The following is a 13,577-nucleotide window of genomic DNA, read 5'->3' on the forward strand; positions in this document are numbered from 1 at the left end:
ATGAGGTCTTCCACTGAAAATATTATTGCAGTGAGATCCAAGAAACGCTTACCATCTACCCTTTTTCTCCATAAAAAATACTAAAGCCAATTTTCATAATCATTCTATCAATTTAATTAGGTCAACACAAAACTTTCATTGGATTGGAATTCTAGTTTTTCCAACTTTCTAACTGGTAGTTTTGAACTCCATATAGTGATCTATTAATTTTTCTTTAAACAGTCATTTTGAAAAAAATTAAAGAAAAAAATTCACCTATCCAGATGTGTTAATGCCTAAAATCTATCAAAAGGTCAGACTGAAGAGGAAAAAAAGACATATTCAGAAAACGATTTTAAAAGTTTTTTTAAAGTTGGAATTAGTGGAATTATTCCAAATTCTATTTAATCATACAAATTCACTTCCCTTTCAAATTAAAAAAATCCTATATATCATGATACACCTGACACACACAAGCAGACTTGGATTAAAATAACTTCGACTTTACATACAACACAGTGATACAACATACTAATGAGCAAATGAAGCTACATACAAAAGGGTATATGTAATGCAGGGGAAAATCACATAAACTTCAAAAACAGGCAAAACTAATCTATCGTATTAGAAGTCAGAACAGTGCTGTCCTTGATGGGGGAAGTAGTGTCTAAATGGAGACAGAATGGGAACTTCTAGGGCATTGCAATATTCTGATTCTTGACCTGGGTTCTGATTATCAATATGTTCAATTTGTTAACTTTCATAGAACTGTAAATTTATGACAACTCTCAGATCTACATTTTCTTCAATTATAAATAACATTTACTGCTTTCTTACTATAGTAAATATTTTAACAACAACAAAAAAGAGGTTTTAACAGCTCCACACAGTTTTTCAGTACTGTACTCTACATTATCCCCATTCTACAAACCCAAAATGAATATTAAAATTCTTTTTCTTATTCTGCTCTCAGTAAAATACTTTGTCTTTTATTTATGCCCTATTTGTCTTGATTTAACCACAACTACTCAAAGCTGAAACAATGTCCCATTTTTTTTACAGTTCACACTTAAAACTCTCCCTCATCTCCTTTGCTTTAACTGACCATGTAAAAAACACCTAATATCTATTTATAGCTACCTGCCAACTGTAATATTTTACAAACATTTCACTAACTCCTCCAATAGAGATGAAAAAATATGGTCAGAAAAGGCAGTTTGTCCAAAGTGAAAAACCTTCCATGAGGCAAGGTTCCAAAGCTCAGGTGCTTACAGTTTCAGACTGTTTATGTATCAAGCAATTGTTTAGTCAGTAAATGGTCTCCGACTCCTTTGCGAACCCAAGGACTGCAGCTCGCCAGGCTCCTTTATCCATGGGATTTCCCAGGCACGAATACTGGAGTGGGTTGCCATTTCCTTCTCCAGGGGATTTTCCTGACCCAGGGATCAAACCTGTGTCTCCTGCATTAGCAAATGGATTCTCTACCACTGAGCCACCAGGGAAAGCATGTTATTCAATGTTGTCCACATTAGTACCACATACCACACTGTCCATATTAGTAAGGCAATATATTTTATATATTTTTTACCTTATTATCTATCTTATACATATAATCCTACTATTCAAGTTGTAGACATATATAATAACTTTATCAACTCATATCTCACCTACCTTGAACTATGCTATGAAGCAATTACCTGTCTTGAAAACAACCAAGATGCAAAAGAAAGCACTCCAAAAGATGTCAATAAAAATTTAAAGTATATATCATCAAAGTTTACTCACTACAGTTCATATGTTATTGACAGTAAAGCCCTTTAATTCCTATAATCACAACCCATTTATCCCTACTTTCCATATAGTGTTAACAAGTACAGTTACAGTTTCTATTTTACATCACAGTAACATAAAAAAAATTTCTAAAGTAACTTCAAATATGCTAAAAATAGACATAATATTTATACACACACATACTTCCCCCAAATCCACTAAAATTCAAGTACCCCAGGTGAATATTTAGTGGCAATAGACTTATTTTAAAAATAATTATACTTTTTTGAGACACTTTTATAATATAGAAATAATTACTGATCTAAGTAAGAGAAATTTCCTAGGACTCAAAAATTAAATCAAAACTTTATTAACAAAACAACTATTACAAGAAACAATAATATAGCAAAAGGTAACTGCTACAGTTTATCCAAATCTCTTAAGCTTTTTATTTCCTTTTGAAAACTAACCAGCATTTTTTAAAATTTCTTCATTCTGCCAGGTAAAACAATATATACTTACATATTCAAAACAATGTGGAAACATGAACACACAACACTGAATTCTCCCATGACAAAAAAGGGCTATTTTAAGGTTTTATTAAAAATACAAAGTGATTTAAGACTATGCCAATCTAAAATTTAGCTCATTACAAAGTTATAAAATTTTATGTTAAGAATTATTCCTACATGAAGTACAAAATCCTATACAATATAAGAATTAATCCAATCCACTTTATACAACATTATAGTATTCAAAATAACACAAATTACAACCTGTAGCAATAAAATCACAAATCACTCTAAATAAACAAGGTATAAAGGTATTTGCATTCAAATACCCCACTATCATGACTTTATACTAGCGATCTGTGACAGATATGAATAAAATCATATCTACAACATACTGTTAAATAAAACATTCCACAATATTCCACTTGCTACCCCAGATAGTGCCACATAGCTAGAGGTTAGAGTTCATAGCTCACCTACCTCCAACCACTGGAGTCTTCTCACTCTTTCTGCGACTCTATTCCCCTCAGTTTTTCTTTTTTTTTCTTGGGGGGAGGGGGTTGGTGGTGATGGGGTTGTGGTGAAGGTTAGGGAGTATATTATACAGAATTGTGAGTGAAAGAAAAACCAAGGGAATTAAAAGTTTTACTATATGAGGGATGAACATTAAGCATGAAAATAACTAGCAATATTAAGATGTGATTTCTCAAAATATGAAATTATTGATAAAAAATATATATGTATACACATCTAAAAACAGTTAAATACACTTTTATCTGGCAAGCTGTTTCGTCTAAGTAAGAAAAAAAAAAAAGTACATTACTTGGCAATCTTCTTTGTTTACAGCTTCTGTGTCTCTTCACCATTTATTCATTGTAAGAAACACATGAAATTACACTGGGTTCTGAACAAGATTACTTGCAATCCCTGCAAGTGGCAATTCAACTCTTGTCTTGCTCCTTTTAATGGGGTGTTAGATTTCCCCAAACACTGTTCATCCTTTACCCAAATAACCAGAGGGTAGGATGTCTGGATTTGGCAACGAAACAGTCCATGTTTCTCAGGATAATTTTAATTTCAAATATTCTCTTTCACCATCAGGTACATGTTTAAAGTCAGAAACGTTTAATACGTTTAAAGTCAGTCATTTTAATGTGGAAAATAATAAAAACACTTCTGGTATCTACTTCCAAACTGCATGTATCTAGAAGTAAGTTTGATACAAATTTACAGAGCCCTTTGAACATGTAATATTAATGAAGGGGAGATATACTACAAAACAGTGGAAAGAAATTATTTATGCTTAGGTTTGGAATGCAGCCAAACATCTATATACTCATAATCAGAAGCACACAATTACTTTACAACATATCTAAAATCTCTCAGTCTAGTCAAGCACTACCTTCAAAGGTTTGAAAAGCGCTGGTCTGAAATATAATCAGCCTTCAGTAGATTTATATACAAAGTTCATCACCAATTTTTTCTCAACAATACACCAGGAATATGTTAGTTCGGAAAAGAAAGTACAATTTTTATTTAAACACTACCCTTTTATGCAAAGGTCTTACAGGTGTCAACAATTTGATGAGGATTCCCCTCTAGGTCATTCCTTATCTATCTCCCATTTTTTCCCTGAATTCCTCTAGCTTTGGATTCCTTTATAAAGATAACTGGCAGGTGCTTCAAATACTATGTCCTGATACAGGTATATCCTAACCATAATATAAACTCTGTAAAGCCAAGTATTATGCCTTCCTGATTCACATTAACATTTACTACAAAAATATGCTGACTTAATATTAACAAACCATTACAAATCCAAATTCTTCAACATTTTAGGATAAACAAAGTGGCAAAGTAATTGAAGAGGCCAGGTTCTTTAAAATTCAGGTAATTAAGGTTAAAAACTCTTATATATTGCTTACTAATCTCAACTGAATGCTCGAACAGGTATGTTTGAAGCCTTGGTACATCCTCAATTTTATTATATTTTATATAAATTTTGTCATTACTAGTCACATCACTCAGTTTATGCAATATGTCTGGCTAGACAACTCCATAAGAGGAATATTAAGAATGTACTTAGGTTTAGGTTCTCTTTGAATCTGATGATTCTGAATGCACGAATGTTATATCTAGCTAGTTTTACATAATTATTTTCAATTTAGTTTGGCATCTGTATAATCTTCTGAGTACATTCATCCTAGCAATGTAACTTTGAAGCAGCTATCCAGCTTTAACCCGGGCACAGTAACAAAAGAAGCACAGATAATACAGAACAACGGATGATCCAAAAGCATTAACAGTCAACTCTCACTTGGTCATCTGTGGATTACCTAATAAATATTTCAGCCTGTTTACATCCACTATTCTAAGAGCATTTGCTTAAGAAATAAAAATTGATGCTAACAATTCAAATGAAAGATACATCAATCTACAGTAGGGGATGAAAGAACACAAAATCTTCCCCAACCACATATAAAGTTATTTATATATTTAGAATTCTTCCACTATTATTTACCTTTTTATGAACTATGGATAACTGAGAGTGGACTGTATTCAGCTTGGTGATAGAGGTACAGATACACAGGCATGCAAACCATTCACTCACCCCACTGTGCTTTTCACAGCCCTATTTTCAGTGGCCTGAGACCTGGGAGGGGGAGGAGGCAGCAAGTCACTGCAGATGATCACTTAAAAGGAAATTGAGAGTTGACTATAATTTACATTTAAAGTACTATGAAATACCATACTCCTACATGTACTCATTGCTGTTTATGGGAATCCTTTTCACAGTAATTTAACAAGTGATTTAACAAGACTTTCTCATTAACCTTTCCATATCCCAGAAACACCCTGATATCTGAGAATCACAAAGACTGAAGGTGAAAGGGCTATGTATGTAAAGTAGTATGCATTTTGGAGATCAGGAAACTGAAGCCTAAAGAGGTTAAATAAGCGTGCCAAGATCAACCTCAGATTAAGGGAGAGAAGAACTGAGTTCTCAAGAACTCAATTTCAATGCTATAGCTCACCGTGCCTTCAACCCAAAGGTCTCCCCTTGGCTAAAGATCACAATCTTGCTAATTTTTAAGCTTTCTTCTCTTGTTGGCCTCTTTCCTTTTATAGATCCCTGTGCTGTGACATACACTCTAACCAGCATATACTCTAACATTCAGATCTTTAGTTTTTTCTCCATTTACATTCTTCCTTCTCTCAAGGCCCTAAAGGAGAGAACAATCAGATCACAAGTTAAAAACAATTACAAAAACATTCATGCCAGAAACTGCTGCTACCTCTTACACATCTCTGACAGAATCAACCATCTGAAACTCAAAGTGCAAAGCTGAACTCAGTATCATCACTTCCAAAACAATTTCTCCATTTTTTAGCACCAATGCTTTCACTGTCAAGTCTGCAAATTTAAATACTCTTTTACTTCTACTCTCCCTCATATTGTGCCCCTTTTCTCATCTCTCTCTCTCCATTCTTCCTTACAATACACGTTTCAGTTATTATTATATGATATATGCTGAGGAAGATGTTTAAGATCCAGTGAAAAAAGAACTGAGCAAAGAACTTAAATAAGGCAAGAGTAAGTGATATTTAGAAAGGAATAAACAAAGATGTGGAAAAGTAGAGGAGGAAGCAATGAATTCCCACTGGGATGATAAGGATTTTCCCAGAAGTGGCATATGACATAGACCTTAAAGAATCAGGATTTTCTCTAAAGAGTGTTGAAAACAACCTATGCAAAGTAAACAGAAACTGCATGCCATGTGCAAGGAATAACAAACAGTCTTCTCTGACTAAAGCAGAGAGTCACAATCAAAGGCACAACACAATCTCCAAGGAGAAACAACATGAATGGGGAATGTAGGTGCTTAGACTAGCAAATTCTCCACAACCCCCCTTTGAGAAGCACTGTGCGAAAAGAAGGGAGTGCTTTACCCAAGTGAACTATGTGGAGAGACAGACTGACTGAGAATAGTATGGTTAAGATAGTATAGAAGAAAATAATTCTGGAATCACGAAAGGCCTTCAATGCCAAGCTAGGAAATCTGGACTTCATACTGTGTGCAAAAATGAAACTATTAAATGTACATGTATTGTTGTTATTTTAAATAAGAGAAATGAGAAGATCAGATCTAGATTTCAGGGAAATAATCCTGGCAATCATATAGCAGAGAAAATGAAAAAAGTGAGAGAGAAGAATATTTTACCATCATCCAAATCAGATAATGAGGTCATCCAAATGATATAATGTGCAGGAGACCAACGACAGTGAAAATAGGAGAAGCTGGATTCAGTAGGTATTTCAGAGGCAAATTGGGGAAACATGGCAAATGGACAAGGTAGACAAGCAATAGGTCTCTAGCTTGAATATCAAAGGATGGTGGTGGTACCAAGAAAGTGAAAAATGGGTAAGTTTTGGGGTGCAAAATTTTATACACCACAATCTGAGACAATTACCTATCACACATACACGCTAATAAGTTTCACAAGTTTAGAAGAAAAAGTATGAATAAAAATGTAATGTTTGTAACCATCTCAATTCATGGATTTTTTTGAAGCCATGTGTGAAAAGGCTGCAGAAGGTAGCATCACTAAGAGAGAGGACAAGAAAGTCAAGAACAGAACCTTAGGGTACACTTGCTTAAGGAGCTGGAAGACCAGCCAGTAAACAGAGAAAGAGTGGCATGAGAGTTAAGGAAAAGAAACAGAGTTTTAAGACTAGCAACAGTATAGTAGCTAGAAGTGCATAATCTGCAGTTAGTCACTCACTAGTTATTCAGGTAAGGCTGAATAACTTAACTTTCTGAGTTTCAGTCATTAGAATTTTAAAAGCCTGTGTCTTTAACTGTAAAACAGGGTTAAGAGAACCTCAAACAGTCGTTGGGGCTTCCCAGGTGGCACAGTAGTAAAGACTCTGCCTGGCAATGCAGGAAACACAAGAGACAGGGTTCTATCCCTAGGTAGGGAAGATCCCTTGGAGAAGGAAATTCGAGAAGAAATTTCCACTCCAATATTCTTGCCTGGAAAATCCAATGGACATAGGAGACTGGCAGGCTACAGTCCATAGGGTGACAAAGAGTAGGGCATGACTGAGCATCCATGCACAGAAAGAGTTGTTGAAGATTAAGTAAAATAATATCTTTTACTGTCTGGAACAAAACTATTAATACAGTAGTAGTACTAATAATAGAATGGGGAACTTAAAAATGCCAATGAATTTTGCATGAGGTTACTAGCATCCTTTAAGAAAACTATTTAAGTACGGGGGAGAGCTGTGCTTACAAGACTGAAGGAGTTAAGAAAGAAAACTGTGGAGTGAGGATAAACTATTCCGTGTGTAGAGCCTATGAAAAAATGACTGTTTTAAAAATCTTTGTCTTTATTGTTCCATATGTCTCACCATCATCCCATGACTAGCAAAGTGATCCATAGGAAGAACACAACAAATGTTTGCTGAATACGAGAAAATTAACCTAACAGGAAGTAAAGAAGCAAGAAATCTTCCACAAAGAATCTTAGGGGAAACAGAATTAGGAGCATAAAATTCTTTTCCAGTTTAGTCTTGGAAACGAAGAGAGATGCTTTATCCTCTGATTCGAGAAAACAGAAGGCAAGTATAGGTGAAATATAAAGGGGAGAAGACCAAGTAGATTCACATTAGACAGCTTCTATCTTCATAATAAAGAAATAAAAGAAACAAAATCCTCCTCTACGCAGGGTAGGAGGATTCCACAGTTTAGAATTTGGAGAAAAAAATTAGTGGGTTCATCCATTTCAAGATATATTCAACCTAATTTGCCTCCAATACCCTGGTGTAGTGCCCCATCATCTCTTAGATTCTATCAGCGGCCTACAGAGTAGCTCCTCTTCCTACTGCCTTTACTCTTCCCAAGATGTGGTATATTCTCCTGACATGAGAGCCCACATTTCCTTCCACTATGTCCACTACTATTTTATAAGAAGTCAATCCCTCTGTGAAGCTGCCTCTGAGCCTCTCCTCAAAGTGTTAATCATTCTCTCCTCTAGGCTACTTCTGTTCCTTGTACAGTTTGATTATTTATTTTTCCATAATGCAATCACCCCTTTATATCTGTTCCAGTAAACTCCAAAAAAGGGAGTAATATCTTCCTCAACTTTAGTCCTCCAGCACTTAATTCAGCATTTACGATATAAAAAGTCGTCAAATGTTTGTTTCGTCTAACTGAAGTGATTAAACATGAGTTTAAACCTAACTAGAAAAAAAATCACAAAACACAAAGTGTTCAAATCTGCATCATTCAGATAACCTTCCTGCTTTTCTAAGTATTAAAGAGCAGCTAAGACAGTCAACATTTTCATTCCTACTTAATGGAAAAATAAAAGGATTGAATGGTCAAAAATATGTAAGACTCAATACTTAATAAATTATATTCTTATATTTATATTTGAATATACATGTTTCCATGTCCTAGTAATTCACCTTGAACACAATAATTAAATTATACTAGTAAGGGTTTCTTATTCCAGGAAGAATACTCTCTCTTCAAGTTATTCAGTACCAGGAAGAGATGCCCTAGTGGACTGATTTTAAAAAAAAAAAAAAGAAAAAAAGACTATCCTTGCAGTGGAAGTGGTTAAGGGAAGCATTTCAGTTTCAAAATAAATTTTGGCATGCAAAACAGAGACAGCATTGAATGATACCAACAGCAGTTATCAGGGACTTTCACAATTAAGTAGAGTAATTGCCTGAACAAAACTTACAGCAACAATTACCAATAAATCAACTATAGATTCTCCTACAATGAAGTTTCTGAACTCAAAATTAACCCATAAACAATTTTTAACTGAAGCACTTTCATACAAACCATAGCATCATCAAAACATAGCAACATCAAAACAAAAACTAAAGAAACTTAAACCTCTCCTGGGCTTCAAGAAGTTTGCAAGGATGGCCAAGTCTCATTACCAAGAAATTTTCTGGAATCACGGAGAAAAACCATAAAGTAGAATATTTAATATTTTAAAATAAAATACCATATTTTATCTTAAGTACATATAATAATAGACTGTTCTTTACTTAGACCTAATACTGGTAATATCACAGTTTTTTTTTTACAGTTGTTATATTCAAGGACTTAAACAGTGCTGTATGCCAATTATCTCTCAAGAAAAGAAGAAAAAAATGATCACAGTAGGGGTGGGGGCCTAAGAAACAAACTACGTGATGGGGACATACAAGAGTTTCTTATAACTTACTATATTCATGTATTCACATATGATTTATATATTTTGAAGCTTTTCTTAACAAATTGAAAAACAATAAAAAAGAACTCCAGTTCAGAGAGATTATACCCAATTAATTGTATGTCTCAAAAAAAATGAAAGCTTCAATACAGTGATTCCTGGTTAACAAGTTCATAATATTCAAAACAATCATCTGAAATACTTTAAATGTGATATCAAGAAGTTTGATTTCATAGTTTAGGAAAGCAACTAACATTTAGTTAACATCATTCACAAAGTCCTAGGTTCCACTCTGAGTACTATATGGCCTAGTTCATTTACTTCTCAAATTCTTATCAACCTTCAAGAATAACCTGAAGTTAGTTTTTTTTTGAGCTGAAGAAACCAAGAGCTAATGAAGGTTAAATAAACTGCCCCCACTCACCCAGCTGAGATTACAACTCAGAACTATTTGATTTTATACTACACACTGATGGTTCCTCTAGAAATTACAATGACCATGGCCTCTATTTTATAATGAACTTTGTTAGACAGCTACACAATGACTTTCTCAAAGGTTACATAAAAATAACAACAATGAGAGCAAACACTGCCTTAGCATTTAAGAAATTTTTTCGGTTACTCAAACTTTATCTAAAACATGCCGTAATCCAATCCACAAACAGCTGCCCTTCAGCTGCAACCCAGACTGCCCCACAGTTCTCAAATGATTACAGAAGCTTAATTCCTCATGAACTTTCTTCATGTTAGATCCACAAGCCTTCTGCTAACAATGAATGTTTGTCAGAATAGCAATTTCTCAAACAATAGAGTCACTATACAATGAATCTAACTCAGATTATTTTTCTTATTCAAAACTTCCTTAAGACTTAGGAAAAGTTCTCACATGTCCTCTCACTCTTAGTTGCATATTGCTTTTGCAATCAGTTTCAACTAGCTGTGCATACTTCATTCTAAACTGAAATACATCTTGTCAGGGCAAGGGTTTTCTGCACTTTTTGTATTGATATTATCCTAGAAACACCTATAGACACAGATGGTTACTAAACACTCAAGGAATATAGCATTCTAAATAGTAAATATACAGCTATCTCTGTACTTGAGTAAAATTGGAGTAAACAAAAGGTATCAACTCAAATTTGTACATAAGCTCTTTTACTACCCCAAATTTTGACTCCAGACAAACCACTACATATAGGAGATCAGCAAAGTCAATTTAAAGCACAAGTATAATTCATTTTCTAGTACCACATCCAAACAGATTTTTAATGCACAAATTAGACCCAAGATCTATCGAAGGTCGTCTCACCTTCATCTAAAACATATATGCACATATATAAATAAAATCACTAAAACTACATCTTTTACAAAACTCAAATGCTAAATTGAGCCCTGTGGGAATCTTGCTTATTTTGTTAGGAAATTTACTAGAAAATCATGTATTTCACATAGACTTTTCATATGCGTGTTATGGTCAAGTTTCCAAACACACAAAAGTCAGAGGTTTTACACCTCTCTACATTAATATTCAAACCCTATCTGCTGAAAAAATGTGTTAATTTAGTGCATTAGTGATCTAACTAGTTGCCATTTCTATTACTTAAGCCCTATTTTATTGTAGAAACTCCGCAAAAGTACCTTGTTCACCCGAAACTAAGTCCCTGAACTTTCGGAATAAAATATTGTTACAAAAATTTACTGTAGCTAAATTAAAAACTAGCCTTTCAGTCCACAAAACAGTAATCTTACATTATGATATACAAAATAAAACAAATTAGAGAATGCGCTATGCTTTAAATAGAAATGATCCTCAACAATGAGCCCGCATCTAACAAATACTGTAAATAAGTTATCACGCCAAGTAGAACGTAGTTTAAAATTTTTATATAGAATGTTTAAAAAGACTTTTTTTTTTTAAACTTCCTAAAGTGTTTTTCAAATCTCAAAAAGGAAACTGGTTCTATACAGCTGAACCAGGTTACACGCTAAGTTACAGCGGGTGTGAAACGACTTCATCGGAATCAATAGACTCAATCTTGTTTACCGTGGAAGAGGAAAGAAAAACCTTATATATAACTACCAAATCCTCGGCGAGATATTGTCGAATAAACTCCAGTTATGGTGACTGATGAAAATATACTGGCCTGTAGCCGGATTAGGTCCTTAAAAACATAACCCGGGTTTACCCAGTTCCGAAGGTGTAAACAAACCCGTCGCCACTGCAGAAGGTAAACAATGAACCTGCAGCGAGGGTGAGGGGGCGGTCTTTGCCAACTACAGTCTCAGCGGCCCGGGAAAGGGAAACAAGAGGGAAACACACACACTTCGCAGAAATCATGGGCTCTGGGTTTCGCTACCGACTTATCAATGCTGCGGGTCCCCCGGGGCGGTGGGCAAGGAGAAAAGCATCACGCAGTCGGAAAGGACCGAGCAGGTCCGGCTTTGGCGCTGGGGGACGGGGAGGGCAGGATGTGGTCGCTCTTCCCTCAGACATCCTCTAGCAACCTAAATAACAGCCTCCACCTCCCTCCGGCCGCCCCTGGGATTCAGCTGCTTGAGCTCTGGGATAGGACGACTACGCTCCCCCCGCCGGGGTCTAGAAAACCCAGAGGGTCGGCGACTCCGCTGAGTCCCGCCTGGTGCTCCCGGGCACCCGCAGCACCCAGAGGCCCGGAAAAGGGCTTGGGGAGAGGAAAGCAGGCACCGGGAAGGGGGATGGGTCCGGGGAGACAGCCCCCGGCTAGCTCCCGCGGGCCGGCAGGCGGGGCTCGGGCTCTGTCTCTCGTACCCCGCGGGTCCCGTGCGGGGTCGGTCCCTGCCCGCGGCCCCCAACCCCGGCTCCTCCCCAGGAAGACGCCCTCGCTGGAGCCCTGCGTTACCTCGGGTCAGATCCAGCGGGACGTTCTCCTCGCCGCTGTCATTCCGCCCTGCGCGAAACAGACACATAGCCCCAATTAGGATTCGCTCCCAGGCCAGCGGTGGCAGCCCTGGCTCCGACCAGCGCCTCGGCTCGCTCCCCCCGCCCAGGGCCCGGGGGAGGCAAGTGCCAGGGGTGGCGGTTGCCGGGCGGCGAGGGGTGAGGGCTGCAGCGGACTTACCTCGTATTCGGAGGTTCTTCAGCGAGCGGCCGCGGCCGATCGCCGCCATATTGACGGGTTTCAGTCACAACACCGGAAACCTCGCCCAATCGCGCGAGAACCCCTTCCCCTCCCCGCGCGCCGCGCCTGCCCCCCCGCGGCATCTCTCCCGCCCCTCGGCGGCGGCTGGCGGCGGGCAGCGGGTGGTGCCGGCTCACCCGGGGCGCGGAGGGAATAGGATGCCGACTCGGGATCCAGATAGAGCTTTCGACGCGCTGGTCCCAGAACCGGAGGGTGGAAGGCGCCGCGACGTGCTCAGCACGTCCGCCAGGAGGGGGCATTTCCCACGAGGGGAATCCCATTGATGCGAATTTGCAGCGTGGAAGATGCTTCCCGTCCAGCCGCCGCGGAAACCGTAATCTAAACCGACGCTAGGTGGGAGGAGGCCGTGATGCGCCGGACTGGCCACCTGCTGAAACCATCCTGGATGACTGTTTTCAAGTCCTGAAATAGACAGCCCTTCTTCCTTATTCATCAATTAAGACGATTTTATTAAAACAATAAAAAAAAAAAAAACACTGCACCGTTTTAATGTAACTAAATTCCGCCTAGAATCGCTTTGCTCCAACCAAGTTAACACGTAACAAAGTTTGTTTTCCGACCTCGCTCAGACCACCGTGCTAGCAGCCTTGCATTTGATCTTCAAAGACACACTCAGCCAGGCTGGCTTCTTTAAGTGGAAGTGGTCGGGTGGAAGTTTTGTTTTTGACCGCCTGGAGCAGAACCCGAGAACGGGATGAAGAAGTCAGGGGTGCAGGGTGGTGGTCCCTGGCTGTGGGTGGGATTGTTCCCGCGCACGCGCGGGCGCCTGCAGGCCCGGGGAGAGGGTTTCCTCTCTTCCTGGAACCAAGAGTAGTGGCTGAAGCCTCTGTCTGGGTTTTCCCTCTGTGTAGCTCCTGAAACAGTGTCTAGTGCAGATGTTGTGGACCAATATTTTTTA

The 13,577-nt window shown here is 37.9% G+C and overlaps 1 protein-coding gene across 4 annotated transcripts in view; it reads right to left on the reverse strand.

Moving 5' to 3' along the window:
* Positions 1–12,681, reverse strand: part of RICTOR (RPTOR independent companion of MTOR complex 2) — a 118,909-nt gene extending 106,228 nt beyond the window's left edge. For 3 of the 4 annotated variants that reach the window (XM_065905123.1, XM_065905121.1, XM_065905119.1), the window contains exons 1-2: positions 12,599–12,681; positions 12,380–12,427 (exon numbers count right to left, since the gene is read on the reverse strand). In XM_065905123.1, coding sequence (XP_065761195.1) covers positions 12,380–12,427; positions 12,599–12,647 — 97 coding nt within the window. In that variant the 5' untranslated portion in view covers positions 12,648–12,681. The remainder of the gene's footprint in view (positions 1–12,379; positions 12,428–12,598) is intronic. The other variant, XM_065905120.1, reaches the window with a different exon arrangement.
* Between the last annotated feature and the right edge of the window lie 896 nt (positions 12,682–13,577).

This window comes from Muntiacus reevesi, chromosome 14, assembly GCF_963930625.1.
Source record: "Muntiacus reevesi chromosome 14, mMunRee1.1, whole genome shotgun sequence".
Taxonomy (NCBI): Eukaryota; Metazoa; Chordata; class Mammalia; order Artiodactyla; family Cervidae; genus Muntiacus; species Muntiacus reevesi.